This window comes from Planococcus citri, chromosome 5, assembly GCF_950023065.1.
Source record: "Planococcus citri chromosome 5, ihPlaCitr1.1, whole genome shotgun sequence".
In the NCBI taxonomy this organism is placed as follows: domain Eukaryota; kingdom Metazoa; phylum Arthropoda; class Insecta; order Hemiptera; family Pseudococcidae; genus Planococcus; species Planococcus citri.
This window is the reverse complement of record NC_088681.1, coordinates 28,052,304-28,075,409: the sequence shown is the minus strand read 5'-3', so window position 1 is coordinate 28,075,409 and position 23,106 is coordinate 28,052,304. Positions and strand designations below refer to the sequence as shown.

Genomic DNA, 23,106 nt, shown 5'->3' with positions numbered 1-23,106 from the left:
GTGCTGAGCTGCTTGTTTTTTGTGTTGTTTATTTGGCCATTTATCAACACGCCAAAATCGCTAGGTATAATGATTTGCGGGAAGTATAATTTTTCATTGTGGTGTTTTCTTTACAGATAAATAAACGAGTACATACGATTCTTAAGGTGTTAGGATACGTACGAGTAATACTTATAAGTATACGAGACAACAAGAAGTTCAACCTTCGTGCAAATATAGGTATACACTTTTAATGAGAATTGCAACGTTGACACCAGTCTCGAATGATCAACCAATTAGGGTTTCGATTGTGTATTTTTTTTTTTTTTTGAGCTCATAAATATTATAAGCAATGCTATATACCTACTCGATTGTTTGGCTTATTTTTAAGCAATGTCCTTTCGATGAAGTTGCCTTGATTCGAGTAATTACGCGACACGACAATTTCGGTCTTATATAAGTATGTTCAGAGTCAGACTGATTGTAAAGGTTTTATTCTTTCCCTTTTGTGCAACAGCAGCCAAAATCATTAGCAATGGAACTGGTAGGAAAGGTGACGATGAGGGGGGGGCTGTTTTCAAATAATAAAATCAAAAATACTCCAACTCAAAACTGAAATGGCCATTTTCCAAACAAAATTAACCAATCAACAAAATTGAATTCTAATTTTTGTAAATATACTTCATGATTAAATTTTAGATTCTGATTTACTAAAATCAACACGAATCAGTAAAATAAATTCCAATTTCCAAAAAAGTTTCTCCTTACCCATCACCAGACTTCAGCTGGATTTTTATATGTGAGAGAAATGCTGCATAAAGAACAGTTGGCAATTACGAAGACATGTCTTCATAATGCAGGTTTTACTAGACTAATTTTCAAATTAGATGAGCGAAAAAATCTTGTCTCTACACTTCGAATAGATTACATATGTTTCCGGTTTTGTGACGGATTAAATTGGAACATCTGGAGAGTCAATGTCATTGAGACGACACGACAATGTAATGGGATAGGACTCCAACTACATACAAGAAAATTATACGAACAGGGTGTCCACCAAATTTAAAAAATGAAAAAGGATGACCTTTTGGTGACTTTTAGACGACCAAATTTCCACTTTTTAATGACCTTTTATTAAAATAATGTAGGCTTAAAATTCAACTTAAACGGATAATTTTTATAGAATTATTCCTTTTTTTAGCCTCATATCCTCTCTCCCAAGAAAATTCATTATTGCATTATTTTCTGAGTAAAAAATAAAATATCAATTATTGTTACCTGGCATTTATACTTTGAAATTGAAAATTGAATAAAAAAAAAAGAACATACTTAATTGTTGTTGCCTGAGCGAAGCAAAGGCGAAAGCTTTTGAAAATGTGCAATTTTTGTGGTGAAAAAATCATTTCTAGTATACGAAATTTTAACGATAAAATTTCGTGCTTTTTTATGTTCTTGAATTAAATTTCGCACCTTTTTTTTTAGGTATTTTGTGTCACAAATTAACATTCAATTCTGAGAATATCTGATTAATTTTGGTAATTGCCTTCAATTTTTGGCCAAAAGGATGATGATTTTGATGATCTACAGTCCAAAAAGGTGACTTTTTGATGCCTTTTGAACCCAACAAGGAGCAATTGAAAAAGATCCCTGACATACACCAGCAGCAAGAATTACAGAAGCTAAAATCCATTTTCGATTTTTGACGAATTTTAAAAATTCAAATCTGGTACATCTCTCATGAAAAAAATCAAAAATTAATAAAATTGACATAAATAAAGCTGAAATTTGGATTGTATATCCTGCTGTTAAACTTCTCGAGACAATTGGCGATGGTTTCGAATCGTTCTGGAACCTCCAGCAATTTTTCGAACTCTCCGGTTTTAGTAAAAATGCTCCGAATTGGATGAAAATTAAATTCAGCAACTATAGGTAAACTCGGATGTATTTTCAAAATCCTTCAGTATTGGTTCAAATCCAAAATTTTGAAATTTTTTTTCAAAAATTAATTGCTGGAGAAAATTTTAATCTATTTTGAAAATATATGCCTAAATTGATCGAATGGGTTACAAAGATGGTAATAAGCCTCAGTTTATAGGTGCTAAATTTCATTTTCGTCCCACTTACAGCATTTTTTCAAAAACTGGAGAATCCAAAAATTCGCTACAATCTCCAGAACGGTTCGAAAACCTTCAGCAGTCGACTCGAAAGATCAAAAATAAGATACAAAACCTAATTTTAGCCTTTTATGCCAATTTGATCAGATTTTGGATTTTTTTCCCATGAGAAATGAACCTAAACTAATTTGAATTTTCAACAAGTCACCAAAAATCGAAAAACGAATTTCAGCCTCTGAAATTTTTGATGCTGGTGTAATTTGGAATATTTTTTGTTCCTACCTACTTCGTGTGAAAAAATTTATACTTCAAAAATGTTTGCTTTTGGGGGAGGGGGATGGGTTAAGTATGGAAATGTCAAAAATGAAAAAGCAGGACTTGAGATAGGACATTTTTCAAACACTTTTCACGGCTTCTTTTTTTGGAGGGGAGAGGATGTTAAAATTTTACATGCCTATTATTTCAGATTTTTTTTTTTGGGGGGGGAGTGGAAGGGTGTCAGGGAATATTTTGTAAACATTTTCAATTCATTTATTTTTTTTTGGGGGGGGGGATCTAAACATTTGCACGCGAATTTTTCGTTTTCCAAATGTTTTCACTTTTTTCTTGGAGGGGGAAAGGGGGGGAGACTGACAACAATTTTACCACTTTTTTTCTCAAATTTTTAAACTTGTTTTTTAACGTTTCAAATGAAATTCGAAGCTGAAATTTTTTCTGGCCCATTTTCAGCTCAAAATGAAGATTTTCAGTCTCCACCAAAATAAATGGTTAATTTTTGATTTTTAAAAATTCTTCAAAAATCAAAAAATTTATTGGGCAGATAAAAGGGGGGTTAAGAATTTGGAGAAAATGGAGTTTACTTTGGGGAACGAAGGAAAGCTCGAATGTCGATTAACAATATCAAGTAAATGACAGGATTATATTTTCAACTGCAGCCAGAATTGATTACGACGCTTTGTGGAATAATTTTATACATGCTAGAGAAAAGTCAACTGCTGTTGGAGCCTCCAGATTGACACAAAAGTCGTTGTAATTGATTTTAAAATGGAGAGAAACACGTCTATTTTCATATTTTGATACAGATACAGATTTCCAGATTTTTATCTTGAGATTTACTCATTGTAAAAATGTAATATCATATAAATAGTCCATTTCTGCCATTTTTAAAAATTCGCTAAAAATAAAAAAAATTCACTTCGGTGGCTCAAAATCTAGTTCTCAGGTGTACTTACTCGTACATACGTGAGGTGGCATGTTCTTTTAATGCACAAAATTCCAGCTCAAATTCTATCGGAGACAATTGGTTGTAAAGTTTTACTCGTAGGTTGTAGATATCTATCTAGATTGGTAGATGTACAATTGTACAATAATTATTAAATTATGATCAACACGATCGCTATGCGGTGATTATTCGAACACCTATCTACAAGTATTTATTAACTGGTTGATGCCACGAAGCCACGATTATATGAAATTTGCTGATTTTATCGATAACTACTCATTAGCTACGTAATAATTACAAATAGTAGCTGGATAATATATCGACACGATATGATCATGCCAAGAAGAATAAAAAAAATACAAATATTCCACCTATACAAAACGATTGACGCGTGGGAATGCTATCGTGCACTTGGTCGTGTTGCAGACAGAGACATCTACGTCATCGATACAATAATTGTCGAGTAATTAAAAATTACCTACAACACCTGGAAAGTCACCGAGGAAATAGTGCACACGCGCTTCGACGTAATTCTCACGTTAACTTTAACAACTACGACATACAATAATCAAACGAGGAAAAATTCACCACCGGTTCTCTCTCTCCGAAGTCTGAAATGCTGTTCTAGGAGGCACGTGTCTTGAAAATTCGAACAAAATAACAACTTAGTGAGAATCTCGTGATATTCGCACCTCGAATAATTCAAATTAAAAATTTACTGATAAAATAAGAGTTCAAAAGTTATGTAAGTTGATTGTGATAAGCATACATACATATAGGCAGGTATTACTCGGATGATTTTTTTTTTACCTCAAGTGCCAGCACCATTTCACGACCCAATTTTGCGCCTCATTTTTTTTCGCATCTTTACAATAAAAGACTGATTTATCTCGCAGCAGATACTCGTATCACGTTGCCTGAGCGAGTCTCATATAAGGTCGTCTCGAAGTGTAATCACGAAACCGCCATTAACACCATGTTATATACGAATAAAACATCGAATAAGAGAAAAAAAATTCGCCGATATAATCGCATAAAAATTCAATATCACGACAAGGTTGCCACGATCAGTGGCTCATCTCTTTGAAATTCCAAATCGTCTCGTATTGTTTTCATTATACATATACGATTTTTTTCTTCTGCAAAAAAAAAGGAGAGGAAAAACGTGATTATAATAACCGTGAACTTGATAAATTTTAATACGATTAATAGCGTACAGACAATCGTCTTATAGGTTTATCGCGCTCGCCAGTGAAAAAAAGAATGAGTAATACGAAGAAATCTTTTAATAAATATATAGATAAGGCATATTTCAACTGGGTTTATGGAACTTTTCGCGTCGGGTATTATGGATTTTATTCGTAATTCGTACGACTATATTTTAACCAATTTTCCAAAAAGTATCAATTTTTAATTAGATCGAGTTAGGAAAAGAAGCATTTCATCATCTACTACCCTAGTCCTTCACCTATACAGTACCCTATTCATATTTAATAAGTTTCGATTTAAATTTCCCAAATACGAATTCAACGTATTCGTTTTTGATTTCGAAACGACTTTGTGTTTTTCTTCGAGTAGCACGACCACTCTTATTGGGTCGACAAATTACGAGAGCTAAATACTTGTAAAAAAAAAAAAAAAAAAAAAAAAAAAAAATACAATCGAGGTAATGAGGAAAAAAATGGCACACTTTTGAAGCTTAAGTATACGAGTACACACGTATTGTTCACCTAGCAACGCTGGCTTATGTTCAAGAAGCACAAAATGAACTAGAATAGGTTTAATTACCACTTGCCCGACATTTATATTATAAACTACTTGATGATCGTTTTTCCCCCTCAATTATTCAAATGATATACGATGTGCGTGTGCGGGTCAAGTGCTGGATATTTTCAATTTACTATTATAAGCTTGCGATGACGTATTTCGAATCGTAAAATATATTTTAATTAAATTTTTTAAACAAAATTTTCGAGCGTTTCGTTTCAATTCAATTTAATTTTACGACGCGTTTATTTTTCAAATTTTTCTCGACTGATTTGCCGAAAAAAAAATTTTGACTTGTAGATTTCGAAGGTAAACAATCTGAATTAATTCTATGAATTCGACAATTTTTTCAAAAAACGAGTGTGTTGAAACGATTTTTGAAAATTGCGTCAATTTTTCATTGTACGAGTATTATGATCAATTTTAGGTGTTTTTCAATAATGGAAATTTTTTTACTCAGTTTTTGAATTTTTTAGTTGACTTCGTTTGATGATTAAATCGCTTAGAAATTCAAGAAGGTGAGGTGAGACTGCGAAGAAGAAAGCAATGGTTAAATTTGTTTCGAAAGATCAAAATGTAAAAAACGAAAACTTGACGTGTAAATTTTCACGTCTCTCTTCTTTCCCTCCCAAACAGTTCAAAACTTTCTTCAAAAATGTTATCCTTTTTCTTTTTCAAAAGCAATTTTCAAAGAATCAATTCGCCTTTTTTCAGAACAAATACCTACGTTGAAAAAGTGTGAGCAAAATTTAAAAAGTTTAGAAATTTGAAAAAAGAAAAACAGAAATGGAAAAATGTTTGTCAACGTCCTCATCCCTCCTCCCTCAAAACCCCGAAGATACTGGAAAAACGAAGAATTGGCGCGTGAAATTTCGACTACCTCGCTGGAGGTCCCAAAATGACTTGAACCCACCCGAAGTCGTCTTCAGAGGGTGTTAAAATTGGACTGCAGAGTTGATTTCAGCTTACCATCTCCCTTTGATAAAATTTTAGGGAAATGTCAAGTTTCAAAAATTTACTGGAGGCTTTAGTAATTTTCAAAAAATCGCCGGAGGCTCCAAAACGACTTGAAATTTACCTGCAGTCGACTTCATAGTGTATTGAAATTAGTTTGCAGAATGAATTTCGGCTTTCCAACTCCATTTGATGAAATTTTGTGGGAATTTCGAGTTTCAAAAATCTGCTGGAGGCTCCAGAACTACTCAAAACGGTTTGAAACAATTTCCAATCGATTGGACAGATCGAAAATAGGGTATATCCCAAATTTCAGCTTTCGTAGGTCAATTTAGTAAAATTTTGATTTTTTCACACATTTTGACCAAAACTTGATTTTTGAAAATTCACCAAAAATCGAAAAAGACACTTTAGCACGTGAAATTTTGACAGGTCGTGAATTTTCGCCTGCTCTTTCGATCTACTTTTGTACGGTTTAAAAAATGTCGTGCAAGTCCTATGTTGGAACGCAAAATCTGCGATTTCGGCTGACCTGTCAATCAAAATGGCCACCATTTTGCAAGTTGGGCCACTTTTTCTTGAAGAAAAAAGTTGTCCCGGAAGATCGGCGGGGGGGGGGGGCAATTTTCAATTTTTGGTGAATTTTTGAAAATTCAAATTTGGCTTATTTGTCATTTAAAAAATCAAACTTTGATCAAATTGACTCGTAAGGCTGACATTTGGTTTGTACCTGGAGTCGATTGGTGATGGATTCGAACCGTTCTAGCGACTCTACCGGATTGTCAGATTTTCCAGTTTTCAAAAAAATGCTGCAAGTGAGGTAAAAATGGAATTCAGCGACTACAAACTCGAATTTACCATCATTGAGACCTTTTCGATCGATTTAGGCATATATTTTCAAAATCCGTTCATACCACTTCAAATATAAAATTTTCAAATTCTTCTTAAAAATAATCGCTAGAGAAAATTTTGGGACTTGAACTGACACAGAGAGATTTTGAACATGATGTCTAAACCGATCAAAAAGGCCACAAATAAGGCAATTCCCAGTGTATAGGTGCTGAATTTCATTTTCACCAAACTCACTCGGAGCGTTTTTTCGAAAACTATTATTGAATTCGAAAATCTACTGAAAGCTCCAGCACAGTTGGAACCCCTCTCCAATCGACTCGAGAGCTCCAAACTAGAATACAAAACAAATTTCAGCTTTTTATGACAATTTGATCCAATTTGTTTTTTTTTCATGAGAGATGGGCCACGACCCCTGTAAAATGCATTAATCCCAAACTTAAAATAATTCCACATTCACAATCATCGAGATCAGTCCATTCCTTTTCAAATCGTTTCATATAAGTACATATGTACGTAGGTATAGAAGGAGCTTAATCAAAACAAAATTATGAATTTAAACATGACATCGCTTTGTCCAGGCAAACATTTCATGCATAAATAAGTAAATCCAGGTAAACCTTCATTCATATCATACACACCATCAAATATACACGTGACTTCTCGGTCTATAATTCGGTTAATGGAACACCATAATTGAAAAAAAAAATCGAAATACAATCGCTTAGTTCGCATCAATGAAACCACCTAGACGAAAAAAGGAAAAAAAATAACGAAAAACAGCTTAGGCTTCATTATTGATCATGAAAAGTACGATTTAATCGACGTTAATCAGCGTAAATACGGAATTAGTAGACCAATAATCACGTATAAATAACGTGAAAGAATATACGTTTTCGTCCAGCTGGCGAATAAATTACTCGCGAATTCAGCTCGATGGACTCGGAGTTGAACAGCGAACACGCGGCGACAAGACGATTCAACAAAAATAATAATAACATTTCAATAATCGATGCGATCGAGTTGTTCGTACACGAGTTTAATGCCAATCGCCAATCCTGATGTGGTTTTGCTTACGTATGCGGAAAACAATACTTTGGCTCGGATCTGTGGGTATAAAGTGTACACATTGTAAAATGTGTAATATTGTACATTGCACACAGGTGTAGGTAGGTAGGTAGGTAGGGGATAATACAGCAATTAGTACGTGCGGTAAGCTCGATCACATTGCACATATTCAATATCCATACAACAAAGTCGACCTAAACCTTCATAAATTGTTGCTGCGGTTTGGTAACCCCAGCACAAAAGTATACCTACAATGGACGATGAAAGAAGTTTCTAACTTGGGTACACTGGAGAAGTGGAGACGTTCTTTTAAATCACCATTGCCAGGTACCTTTTTAAAAGAAACAATCCCTTCACAAATACAAACACACACAAAAGGGCAAAAAACGAAAGGATAGAAAATAGGTACCTACTCGTAGCTACTCTAACGTAATCTCGCAGGTACAATAACGCTTAGTGCGACTAATCTAGCATTCTTTGTCCGACCTCTCTGCATTTATTGCCGAGCAGTGTAATTGGCTTCGCTACGTGATACCTGATCTTAAACTTAATACCATTATGAAAGCACCCACGCGTGAAATCCAATCAAAACTATACGTAATCTGTTAGCATATCATGGCTGGTACAATTAACAATAATTAAACATATTATATAGGCACTAGGTGTAGGTAGGTACCTATACCTACAAATTACACGTTGACGTAATATTCATCATATTATATTAAATTGCCCTATGACATCGTTGCCAGATGCAAATACATTAACCAAACCACACCCACGACCAAATTTTTTGTTCACAGTCATCCGGGGCAGTATTCTTACAATGCAAAAGCATCAAAATCGAAATATGAGTCGTAGGTAGGTATGCTTGACCATGCTAGAAACCTTCTTCATCACGTCTTTTTTCCTGCTTTGCTACAGCAGCAAAAAATAACGACGATGACAAAGATGCTATGCGTCATCTCGTACATATAATAATCATAAATAAGTACACCACAAGCGATGGATTCCAATTAGTCTAAGCTAATTGTGTCGATAAAGCGTAATTGAAAGACTGAGAGTAGCCATCGTAGGCTGCAGCTTCTATGTACATAATCTGATTAATCTAAATACTCGTACTTATACGTTCTATTACATATACAAATTCCAATGTACGAGAATAAGCATAACTCACCATCCATAAGGCGGACAAGTATGAGGAAGGCTGTGAGTGATAATATCGTCGCTGCAATACTGGAACGTATCTTTGTCTATTTTACATGATTTTCTGAATGTTTCCATCTCCCTGTAAGCGGATGTCAACTGCAACAAATTCAAATACAGCGCATTTAAATTCATGTCCACAAACAACACACAGTAAGGGTCGATAAAATTCACTCTGATTGAGCATGTTGAAATGTATTTAGAAAAAAATGAGTCAGTGGAAGGCTGCTTTCGTATTATCAAAAAAGAAAAAAAATTGACCTCAATGGTAAAAAATTCAGCCAATTACCCCCCTCTCACGTCATCTGGGCATTTCACAATGATTAGATACCCATTTGCAGTAAATACCACAAAAACTCAGTGAAAAAGAGGACCATGAGGTCAAAAATGTACACTGTCAATAGGCTGGGTCGTGTTTCAACTTTTTGTGACATTGATCGTGGAGCCCAGCAACGAATTATAACCAAATGATCACAGATTAACTTGGAAAAAATTAGAAATTTCAAATTAATATTTGTCCCCCTCCCCCACCTATCGGTAAAGCTCAAAGTTTCGGGAATTTTGACTGTTTTTCTATGTTTTAAAAAAAAAAATTCGATTTTTTTTGGTGCAGGTGATCTATTGATGTCCTTAATAATAATCACAAAATTATCATAATTATTTTAAAATTTTCCAACTTTGAGCTCTGTTTGAAATTGTTTTTAAGACTCTGACTTTGAGAAAGAATTAAAAAATAACTGAAACTGAAAAAAAAAAAAAAAACAGAATCATTGCAATTGACGAAAAATATTTTGCCGAAAATTTGTGCCCATTTGAATATGTTTTCAGCATAGGCCAGAGCCGGCGAAATAAATTTTTCTGGTGTGTCGCAAAAAAATCACATATGAGAAGCGTAGACAAGACCCCCCCCCCTCATAGACGTAACTGGACCTTCCAGTAGGGTATGCCAGTTTTTCACGTGTGAAAAAAAGGAGGAGGGTTCAAATTTAAAAAATTTTCAATTCGCCATTTCTTTATTCACTTTTTGTGAACAATTTAACATACTTGGAGAGAGGGGGGTGTATCACGACATTTTGCCGACAAAAAATTGTAATTTTGCCGGCAATAATCAAAATTTGAACGTACTGTGTTAAAAAAATTTGAAAAGCTAATGAATCTGTTCAAAAAAAAATGATAAATTTGCATTTTTCATGTGATTTGAGTATTATGAGTTCTTATTTCTAGAATTTTTCTATTTGGTTTTCATATTCTTAAAATTTTTGAAATCAGTATCTTGAATTCCAGACCGAAGTGAGGGCAAAAGTTTTGGAAAATTTGTGTTTTGAAAAATAGAACAACATTGGCCCGAGCGAAGTGAGGGTTAAAGCTATCAAAAGCTTGAAGTTTCAAGAAGCAAAACAGTTGTAATTTTGATGTGAAAAGTCTGTTTTCCACTACTGACATTTTTAGAAGTCTAAATAAAAATACTTTCCAAGCACAACTATGAAGAATTTGAGAAATATAAAATAATATTAATTTAGCCCGAGCGAAGCGAGGGCAAAAGCTTTTGAAAAAAATGAGAATTTTAAGGATAGATCGGTGATTTTGTCGGCAAATTAACAATTTTGCTACCAAATTGACTTTTTTTTTTCAATTTTTCAAATTTTCTCCTACGTGGTGACAGATTTCTGGTATGTCGCAATGCGACACACCAGAAATCTGCTGTGTCGCACTTTGCGACATATGCGACAGTGCTAACGCCGGCGCTGCAGCATACAATTCAATAATCAGCCACCCCAAAAAAACAAAAAAAAATCTAAAAAGATTGAAAAAATACAGGCACTTGACAAAATATTACACACAACAAATTTTTATCTATTTCACAAAAAGATACTCACATGAAAACTGGTCAATTAAAATATGAAATATTGATTTGTAAATTTTCAAAAATTCATCAAAAATTGGAAAGATTTGGACTGCTGAAATTTTGATAAAACGCACTCTCTTCAAAAATCCAACTTTCATTGAAATTTTAGTGAAAAACTTGGAAATTAAAAAAAAAAAATCACTTCAAAAATTCGTTTTCCTTAAAAAAAAATAAAGGACTGGCAACTGATTCAAGATCATTAAATTCATTTTAAAATTCAAAAACACTTTCTTCTGACTTCTTCTTCCTGATTCATGGTTAATTTCAATTCCAAAAAAATTTGTCGATTCCTACTTATTTTGTGCAATTTTCAAACATTTCATCAGATTTTCGAAATATTTCATAAAGTTTTTTCGGTATATTCAATGCTTTTTGGTTAAATCTTTTTGTTAAATTTTAGCATTTTTTCTGACATTTCAAAAACAAATTTTGCATTATTTTACATCAGTTTTAATTGCAAGTAATTTTTCCATCTTTTATTTATTTTATGGTAATTTTTTAAAAATTTGAAAAAAATTGTTATAACTTTTCAGTACTTCACAAAATTTTGGCAATGTCTCATAAATCTTTTCGCAATTTTTAACGTTTCTCAATTAATTTCGCATATTTGTAATATTTTTCTACTTTATACTTGAAGAATACTTTTTTTTTACGATATTGTGTTTCAATTCAAAATTCATACAGTTATTTCTGTTATTTTTCAAAGTAATTTTAAATACTTAATTGAGAAATTTTTCTATATTTTACAATATTTGGCAAAATTTTATAATTTTTTATACTTTTCTAATTCTTGAAAAATGTTAGCCGTTTTGTAATCATTTTTGGAAAACAAGTCAAATTTCCAGCATTTTTCATAGAAAAAGTGTCACCGATAGTGGCAATTTCTTTCTTTTACCTGAGCGGGGGAGGGGTGTCAGAGGTCCTCGAAGTAATCACAGGAAACCATTCGATTTCAAAGAACTCCACGTTAAGGCAAATGGAAAGGGAGGGGAAGGGGATGGTAGTTGAATGAGGAAAGCTGTAAAATATAATTAGGAAGAAATAACTCTTGCTTCTCAGTTTTTACTATTTATTAGTGCAAAGCTTTTCAAACACCAAGTGTTCATCATCAGGCTTAAATCACTATTGAACAAAATAACCAAGTCTACAAGCTTATATACTAGTGTACAAGGGTGTGGTAGTTTAACAGTACAAGGGTGTGGCAGTACAAGGGTGTGGTCATGTGGAAGAGGGTGTGGTTGTAGGTGAGGATGTGGTAGGAGTCATGTCTTCAAGTTTGGTTTTCTTGAAGACATGACTCCTACCACATCCTCACCTACAACCACACCCTCTTCCACATGACCACACCCTTGTACTGCCACACCCTTGTACTGTTAAACTACCACACCCTTGTACACTAGTATATAAGCTTGTAGACTTGGTTATTTTGTTCAATAGTGATTTAAGCCTGATGATGAACACTTGGTGTTTGAAAAGCTTTGCACTAATAAATAGTAAAAACTGAGAAGCAAGAGTTATTTCTTCCTAATCTAACAAACTTCTCGCTAAAAGGTTCTTTTTACCTTTGTAAAATATAAGTTCTGCACGAGAGATAATTTTTTTTTTTGAAAATTATCACTTCAGGTAAAGCATAAAAAAATGATTTCAAAATAGTAGTAAGTTTTTGGTATTTTTATTCGAATTGAATCGAGAATTGCAATGTTTTCTCTTCTCTAGTTGTAGTTTTTCATCGAAGTTGTTTGAGGAAAATGTTTACAACAATGTTTTTCAACATAGAGAGTCGTAATACTCGTAGATAAAATATATTTTCCAATAACTGCGCAAAGAACTCTTTCAACAACCTAAAAAAAAAGAGTCGATGACCGAAAAACAAAAGGTTACATAAATTTTGCGCTGTTTTGGTTTCAATGAACAAGAATTTTCAACAAAAACACCAAAATCTGGTAATCTCACTTCATTGGTTTTGAAAATTTTTGAAATTTTCTCACTGACATAATTATTTTCTACCCTTCTGCCATACATAAGTACGCTGAAATAAAATCTCTGTCCAATACATATTCGTCTACGAAGGTATAAAAAATTGCTTAATTTTACTGGATAGTCAAACTAAAACCATACGTAGTAACACGTAACAAACACGTGAAATTCGTCTCTAGTATTACGCTACATTTAAATATTAATTAAGAATCAATTAACTTTTATGGCGCAATGAAGGAAAAAACGTATACTACGTACGGTATTCGCAATGAGAATATTTAAGATTAAAAAAAAAATCAATCCGTATTATTAGGCCAATGTCCAACTACATACAACATCCCATCCATAAACCAGCTTTAACCTTTTTAAGGTATAGGTAAACAAGACCAGACCTCTAATCGTGTCTAACACGTGAGCATAATCGTGATACTGAAAAATGAAAATGATTTGTGTTTTTGTTTTCTCAAATTCTTCTCATCCAGAGTTGGGGTTTTTCGCGATGAATGTACACAGTACACACGTACGTAGGGTACTTCTGCGACACATATTTCAGCAGGCGATAAATTCATTAGGTTTTTGTTTTTTACATACATAAACGAACCACTGAATAATACCAGTATGTAAACAACTAAACAAGCATGTCTTCTTGATCGTTGATGGTTAATAGATGCGATGATATGACTAACTCAAGATGACTCTTAGATGGTTAGTTTTTTCAAGGTTTTTCGGTAGAATAGGTATAAGTAAATCTTGCACAAGTGTAATTTACCTAATCGAAACGGTTGATAAAATGTATAATCTTTGTTCTTCAGGCCATATGGAAATGTAAGGATAGTAAAAAATTAAGAATTCTTATTCAAAACACCGAAAGAAAAATAAAATGAAAATGAGACTGTATAGATTTACCCTTTCAAAAATTTACTCCCAACATTCAGAAGTATTTTCCAGACTCCTCTTCCTCAAAAATGCACTAATTTTGAGTGTGTTTCTGCCAGAAAATCAGAGTAGCCATTTTCAACGTGAAGCACATGAAATGTAACTCAATTTTTTCAAAAAAAAATCAACGAAAAATGCAGATTTTTTTCATTACTATCCCGATTTTCAGAATCAATCAATTGCAGGATGCATTTTTCTAGTCGTGATTTTGTAAACCAACTCGTTACCCTCCCCTCTCTCAAGTTTCTAAAATTCAGAAAAAAAATCGTCAAATAAAAATTCAACGAGATTAATACCTTTTTTGCGAAATTTCAAACTTATACCTAATGATCCAATTTTTTCCACTTCAAGAGCAATAAGTCGGAGAAAAAAGGAATTTTCATTGAAAATGCATGGACTTTAGAGTCAAATGAACTACTTTTTCGGCATTTTTATCCATTTTTGAACCTGTTAAAATAATTTTTTATTACTTCGACTTCCTTACTGTTTCATTCAGAATTCCTAAACAAGCTAGATCTACTCGTCAATTTCATTTACTTTTTAATGAACATTTTGTCTTGACTTTTTTTTGCCATGAAAACTTTGACCTGTGACCTTTTGCGACCTTCCAAACATCTAGCTAATCCAATGATGAGAAAAACGTCACAACTTGAAATTCTACGCATTCGAGAAAAATCCTCTCGATTTCAATTTACGTCATTTTCACAACTGCGAAAAACCATTTAGGTATATTTTCGAAACCATTATACCCATCTACGGTAAACATACATGGAAACAAAATAAATTTTCTTTGTCACATTCATTCATATCTACGTAACAAGTCAACGTTTTCGAATACGAAACGAGTATATGACGTACGAACATACCAGTAATTGTGCCATAATAATTAAAAAAAACCATCTGCACCCAAGCACAATTTTTTTCTCAATAGGACGAATTTTGAACAATGTACGAATAGGTACTTATGCCAAATCCTGTAGTTTCCAAAGCATTACAAAATTCAACCCCATAAAACAACTCGAAGAAAATTCAAATCGAAGATGATAAGCAACCCATTTTACTACACACAAAGCAATATGTTGTGTTATCACATCCACAACAAGTCGATTGACCACTGAAAATTTCCAAACTGTCCTCGTCAGCTTTGTTTAAATTTCATTAAGGCTTATGTAAAAAAAAAAGGCAGGCTAATAAATTCATTGAAAAACTGGAGACTTAATTACACTCTCGAGTCAGTCGGGTTCAACGTTTCTTCAATTAATTTACAACCAAACAATGTTTATCGATAACTCGTCCACGTGACTACGGCATCGCCTTCGGAGTATTGTTCTTCGTGGAAATTCATCGCCGAGATAAATCACACTCTGCGCGTATTTTACCATCGGTCTCGCGTCGTAAATACCTGACGTACGGGTAATCGATTTACCATTGTTTGTAAGTAACATGTATTAGCTATAATCCAAACCGCAATGTTTTTATACATCATTCTTCCTGGTACTTGTCGTCAAAAAATCTAGGTTTCCTTTATGAGCTGTTGATGGGTCTCATCATCATCTCTTTCTCTGATACCCTCAATGTGCAGATACACGATGAGGCTGCTATGGCTGCGAGTGCGACTCTTTACAAAAAGTATCATTTGACCTTATACATATTACACGTAGATAGAGACCTTATGTAATCTGCTAGTTCTACCTCGAAGGCTGCTCTAATCAGCTTATGTATGCACTCTTGTATACAGGGTACACTTTTCAACAGCGAGTTCTCCTGCTCTCTAGAAGTGTAGCTAGAGAGCTACACATATAATAGATTATATTTCCACCATTAATATTATAAAAGATGTAAAAAAAATCTCCGCTACGAGCGTCTTTTGCGTTTCAATATGACCTGTTTTTTTTTTATCGGAGGTACTCGACTTAATGGCCGAGAATTGTTTCCACCAGCTTGATTTCAAGTCAGTAGTACCTCTACCTATGCATTTTTGTTTTCATCTTATAGAGTTGTCGATTACACGTGGATATTGGATAGGACATGCTGTACACCTTATACCGCTGCTAGATATTTTCCTCTCGATGCATAGATATCCATTACTGGGCATAGGGCGTCTCACTGTATACGATTCCTTCGATTGCAGCAGATTGAGAACAATTAGATCGATGGATGTGTATTTTTTCTTTTCAGAATTCAATTTTCTCGTAATAAGCAGCTTCAATGTCACCAGGTCATCTCTCTGACGAACACCTCGTTGGTTTTTTTTTTTTTCATTGTCAGCTATTTCAGAATACCAACCAGTCATGAGGTAGTTTGCATTATAAGGGAACGGTCAGTGAAGTACATTGTCGATTGAGACGACAATTTGCTCACTTACACATCACATTTTTGCGTTTTTTCAACTTTTTTAGTTTGAAAATGGAATAAAACGGTCAGAAGTTGGAGGTTCCAAAAATGAAACTTTTGAAACCGCGAGGGAGAAAATTTTCAAAAAATTTAAAATAACAGAAAAAAAGGGGAATTTTGAAACTTTATTTTAAAAAAATGAAAAACAAAAATTGTTTTTACAATTTTTGAAAAAAGGCAGAATTTGAGGAAACAGGACTTGGAGCAAGAAATAAGCCTTTTTAGATCTTTTTTTCATTTTTTTTTTTTTTTTTTTTTTTTGGAGAACAGAGATTCCAAAATTTCAAAATTTGACTAAAAAAAGAAAAAAACAGGACTTGGCAGTTTTGTTAAAAAAATTGAAGTCAAAAAAGACAAAAGCAACAGATGCAAAACTGGAGTCTGTTTAAAAAAAATCAATGAAACACTTTCCAGGAGTGAAATTTTATACTCTAAAAAATTACTTCTCAACATTACCAAAGCTTCATGGAGAATTAATCACTCAAAATGGAAAATTTTGTGACCTGCAATTTCATCTCTTTTCAAAAAAAAAAAAAAAAAATCAACCATACAAAATTGATTCAAATTAATTCTTTTGGTCAAAATAACTCAGAGAAAAAACACCAAGAAAAAATCAATTGCACTAATACAATGTTCTGCTATGTTTCCCTTCACTTTTTTAGTGGAATTTTTGATTTTTTACAAGATAAGTAGGTACATATTTGTAAAGAAAAAATTCAAAGTTATCAATTTTTCCAGAAAAGATACATTTTTAGGAAAACTCAAGAGCCTTATGAAAAAAAATGAAAAGCATCAAAACTGTGTGAGGATTATTCCAAATCAAATCGAAACTGCAATTCTAAAAGTTCATTCGCAAGGTAGATACGTAGATAGGGGTGCTCATAGTTTTGAGGATGGCATATGACAAACAAGCGGCGTCAATTTGAAAATTGCGAATGGAGCAAATTTTGGTGATGAAAATCAGTGTTGCCACGTTTTTAAGCATCAGAAATCAGCTAGAGAAGTTGAAATAGGGTGTCGTTTTTACGTATTCTCAATTCTAAAAATTCCGAAAGTTATGGAAAATTCTTTTAAAAAGTCGAAATTGAACAAATTGACCTGATTTTCATTGATTTTACGTAATTTCAAAGAAAAAGTTTTTAAAAAAGCATTTTAGGTACATCTCACTTTCGTTTTTCATTTTTTGAAAATTATCAACACACACGGTGACCTTTTCCAAACCTCAACATATTTTCAAACTCTTTGAAAAATTTCAACATTCATAGCTCATCTTTTTAAAACATTTTTTGAAAAAGCAGGACTCTGAATTATTACAATTTTAGTGAAATTTGCCAAATCCTTGACGAGGTTATCACCATTTTTCTTTCGAAATTAATTTTTCTCAATCTGACCGATTATTTTCCCGTAAATTGTGGGGAAAATGAAGAGGAGATTTTTAAAATGAGAACAAAACACTTCATTACTGAGAAATCTTTTGAAACCGACGCAATACATTCATCAGCTCACCATTCTGAAAAAATTGGTCAATTTTGAGGCGAAATTCTCAAAATTTTTCTATTTTTTCTAGTCTGCTGAATTTTTTGTTTTTTCAGAAAATGGCAACGCTGCAATGAGTGAAATATCACAGATGGCGTTTTCCTATCCTGTTCATAGCCAATCACATTCAACTTCAAAAATTGATCTAGATTAGAACTGAACCAATTAATCACAAAAGGCTCTAGTCTACTAATCACTGAACTGTCAAACTCTGAGCTCATTTTTTGCATCAAATTTTCATTTCTTTCAAAAACAACATTTCTATCATCACGATTTCAATTTGTATCAAGACAGTCTTTCATTCTTTCGGCCCCGATAATCAAACCACCTTTCATTTTCCATCACGAAAAAAAAGAACTACAAGCTACGTTCTCTCATTTTCTCCTCTTCTCCTCCAATGAGCAAAATATTTGCCAGAGTTCAAACCATTGCCAAATTAACGGTTCAATATCAATTCAACTCCAACAGCAACTCGTTATCAACCCGAAAATAAACGATATGCCAACATACGAAAAAAAAACTACATGAACGTGACCACAATCTCGAAAATCATTCCGAAATTGGTACCTGCAAAATGGTATCTTTCAATCAGCGAAGAAAAACTTGATCAAAACGTTATACAAATCAAAGGTAGGTACTCATGTTGTAAATCGAGTGCATTCACAATGGACCTATACGAATCAAGTTTTACTTAATCAAAAACCGGTACTACCATTTACCTGGGCTTGGTCAGCTGATAAATGGAAAGAACCAGCTACACATAATATAAATTTTAGGTATACAAAGAACCACTCGAAAAAGTGTTTCAAACAAAGTAGGTATGTATAAACCTTTTTCTGAAAAAAAATTATTACCTTATGTTGTGGTATTCCGTGATTGACAAGTAACGCCAGTCCTTTTTCTCTGAGACATTTTTCTAACTGACTGGCAATTTTTCTCATCGTAACGCAACAATTTTTCGGTGGATCAATCAGTGAAGCTATACCTGTAAATATATAATCAATGGTTAGCTCATCTGATATATTCTTTTGTTTACTCGACTACACGATGTACATATGTAGTGTATTATAAAACTCAACTCGACGCAGATTCATGATAAATGAGAGAGTATTTATACTTTAATGTCTACCTCTACAGCATTATTATTTATATAGGTAGCAGCTTAAATCTCTACCTATATGTATAGCTATTACAGGAGACCCTCGCCAGTCACCACACTACACATGTGACAAAAGAAAAGAACAGGCTCGTTTTTCAGGGTTATTTACATTTACTTCAGCTCTCAGCTGCGCCAAGAAGAATGCATAAAATTCCGGGGAAACTCGCTTTGGCTCTGCGGCACAACATAGCGAAGAGCAGCAAAGAGGTGACGGGACTGGCAATGGTTTCGTCTCCACACTTATAAAAACCTGATCGTGTTTCGACGACCCACCATTCTTTGGTGAAAGATACCAAGTCGTTCATATACTAAATGTATGTAAGGCTGAATCTGAATAGTATAATTTCAGAAATTTCTACATTTATGACACGTTGGCAACGTTGGAAATACTAATATGTACTAATACGTAAATATAAATAAACGCCTATTGTAAAAATACTAACATATAACCGCTTAATTGGTTCCGTAATGGAAGTACTGCTAATCGATTGTGGCAATTTAGATGATATTACGTGCCCATATACGCACAAATGGCCATTGTTTAATTACCATTCAATGCTGATAGTTGATTTCTTAATTTCTACAAAGGACTCGAATAGAATATTGCTTAATACCTCGTAATGACCCGTTGCTATATAGATCGTTTGGTATACTTTTTGAAGCTGGACTATTGAAAACGAATACTTTCTTCATAAGGAAGAAGGAGCGAAGATTCTTCATCATTTGTATCTTTAAACGACGATAATTTTGACTCTGAGCGAAACTTCATCTCATCAAGAAATCTTCAACCAGAAAAATTGAAACGATATTCCTGAGAATCTACTACTCATATGCTTCAAAATTTGAAAAAAATGTTTCGCCACTTCAAAAGTTTATAAATTTTGAATAAAAGAGTGGAAATTTTAGCATGTTCGCAACATTGAATTATCAAGATAGCTATCTAATTTGCAAAATTTGATTTCTCGATAGTTTCTGAACTTCATTTTCAGAACTGATAACACTTCCACAGAATTTTTAAAACCTCCCCGTTTCACAGGCCCTTCTTCAAAAAAAAAATTGAGGACCATAATTATTCGATTTTTGAACAGATTTTCCAACTTTTTGATCAAAACTTACATTTCTCGAATTCCGAATTTTTTTCCATCTCTTGACCAATTTCTTTCAACGAATCAAGTCTATTCGAGATGTGTAGGTACTAGGTAGGTCATTCTTGAAAAATATGTCAAGATGAAAAAGTAATGACCTTTGTCAAAATTCCAATAGGTACCTTCTCAAAAGAGCATAATTTTACGACATTAATTCCTCAGCTTCAGCAACATGAAAAACGCAGAGCAAAATAAGGACTCCTTTTGCAGAACTGTGGTATCTAAAACGGAATTTTTTTTTGAAAAAAATTACTGCTTTTTCACTACTTTTTTCAACCCAATTTTCAGATAGCTTTCCACTCAACCCCACCCCCACCCCCCACCCATATACACAAAAAATCAACAGTCAAATTTTTCACAGGAAATTTTTAAAAAATATATAAATTGGAAGACAATTTGTAGATATTACAAAATATTTTTCAATTTCATCAAAAATAAACTTTTATTTTCAATGATTTGATAGTTTTTGTTGCCCGTTTCAATTTTTATATTTTTGTACTACCTTTTTGACTAAATTTACTAGTTTTTCACTACTTCAAATACTCATTTTTAAAATCACTACTTTTTCACTATTTTCACTACCTGTTAGATACCCTGAAAACATTGTTTCAAATATTTCATTTTTTGAGGTAATGGAGGGGGGAGGAGTTGAATTTTCAACAAACGAACAGAACTAAATATTGTAATTTTGGAGTTTCCGAAAGAAGAGATAAACAGAGTTTTACATAAACTTTTTCAATTTTTTCGGAAATTTTTTCAATGTTAGCAATATTTTTCTCAATTAAAAAAATTTTGAGTAAAACTTATTTCGGGTGTTAATTTTTTTTTTTTTTTGGGGGGGGGGGGTTAAAAAATTTTTTTACAGATTTGTCCATTTTCCTATAATCTAGGGTAATTTTGTCAATTTATTCAAACAATTTCGTAATCTTTTTCATGAAATTTTACAATATTTTCAACAATGTTTAAACAAATTTGGCTATCATGAGTCTTATATGTACAAATTTTTGACTAATTTTCGACCCTTTTCATCCCAAACAAAAAAAAATTTAATGACATTCTAAGATTTTTTCGGAGGGAAGGGACTGTTCAAAAATACCTTTACCATTTTAATTCTTCAAGGGCGAAGCATTCTGCATCACTTTACAACTTTTTTTAGATAAGGAGAAGGGTCATTATGTCATTAATTTTACACCAAAATTTTTCACTTTTCCAATGTTATGGAGGTTTCTAGTATTTTTAGGGGAAGGGAAGGGGAAGTTGACAATATTTTTACCATCGCGATTTTTCGTTTTTCAAATTTTTCAACTTCTTTTGCGCATTTTTAATGAGATTATCAGCATATTTATTCAACGGAATTGTTCTAAAAAAAATGCAAATCAATTCATCAAAAACTACTTTAAAAAACGACGCGAGACAAAATTTTTTGGAAAATTTTCAATTTATAAAACCAAAAAAAGCGCTTTTCATCATTGTTTTCAACCCCCCCCCCTCCATGACTTATTACAACAAAGGAAAAAAAGGAAACGAATGTGTTCTTGGCGAGGGTGGAGAATTTTCTGAACATTTTTATCCCCTCCCCCATCCACTACAGAAAAAATTTGTTACTTTACACCACATTTTAATAAGCATAAACTATTTTTTGAACGTTAATTTACGCATTTTTACAGACTAAATAATGATTTTTTCTAAGAAAAAAACATATAATTAGACCAAAATATATGTTTTGGATAATTGGATCCAAATTGATGAAGACATTTTGAAAATAAAATTTAATCGAGAATTTGTAATCAATTTTGACAATTTTTTTTTTCATTATTTCTTTTGCTGCACAAGGTTACTTGGATATGTGTAGCGTGAAGCCGGGGGAGGGGGGGGGTCAAAAAAAGTTTGTCCCAATCGGGAAAGATTTTAAAAAGTGACGATTTTTCTTTAGACTTATTGAAAAAACGATACATTGAGTTGGAAAAAATGTCGGGAAAATGAGGAATCTTCGATCTCCAAGAACTTTTCTTCGATTGGTTCCTACCTTATCTACAATTTAATACGATCATTTCCTCAATCCACCGCTTTGGTCAAGTGATTCCTACACCGGCCAATTGTTATGAGGAACACACCTCAATCTTCGTATCTTTTCACATCTTTAGTCCTGCACACCACAACCAATTCCTGCAGGATTACTCTCGTATAACGGCAAAAAGGATACGAGTACATTAGCCCACACATGTATACTACGTACAAGTACTCATACTTCCCGTATATACTCAGGGTTGTATCTAAACACCGCACATCCGCTGGTTTGGCGCCATTGAAAGAGCTATATCTGCTATCAGTTGGTTTCTATCTCATCCGCCTTCATCTACGCATCCATCCTTGCACGTTATGCAAACATTGTCAGCTTCACACAACAATCTCGACCATGAATTCAAAAACGAGCACTCCCCAGATGAGATGGTGATTTGACGACGACGACGACGCGATGAAGCCAACAACGTTACCATTCAACTTGACACTGTCGGTCTCAGTGTCACCGTAGACCTTTTCTTCCCTCATCGATCAACGATCACGTATTACAAAAGATTTCGCATATTGCAACCAAGTCGAGAGTCGGGCCTCTTACGGGTTAGAAAGTACACGATTTCTATACGTCTGTAAAAGTTGGTCGCGTCATCGGGAGTCTTTTGATAGACGCGATTGTTCAAATAAATATTAAAGAAAGTTAGGCACTGCACCGTGTAGAATTTTATTTTTAATTCGCGTTTACGCAGATATACGGCGAGTAGACGGAGTCACACACACACGTGTCTCCGTAACAAGACGACAAGAGCACCCCGCGTTCGTTTAGATTATTATGTGGGTGCGGCGGACGAAAAACCCTAATTATGGTCGACGAAATCGGA

The 23,106-nt window shown here is 33.5% G+C and overlaps 1 protein-coding gene across 3 annotated transcripts in view; it reads right to left on the bottom strand.

Moving 5' to 3' along the window:
* LOC135847454 (uncharacterized) overlaps window positions 1-23,106 on the bottom strand; it is a 63,373-nt gene that overhangs the window by 10,973 nt on the left and 29,294 nt on the right. For all 3 annotated transcript variants that reach the window (XM_065366984.1, XM_065366985.1, XM_065366986.1), the window contains exons 2-3: window positions 18,760-18,890; window positions 9,128-9,255 (exon numbers count right to left, since the gene is read on the bottom strand). In XM_065366984.1, coding sequence (XP_065223056.1) covers window positions 9,128-9,255; window positions 18,760-18,890 — 259 coding nt within the window. The remainder of the gene's footprint in view (window positions 1-9,127; window positions 9,256-18,759; window positions 18,891-23,106) is intronic.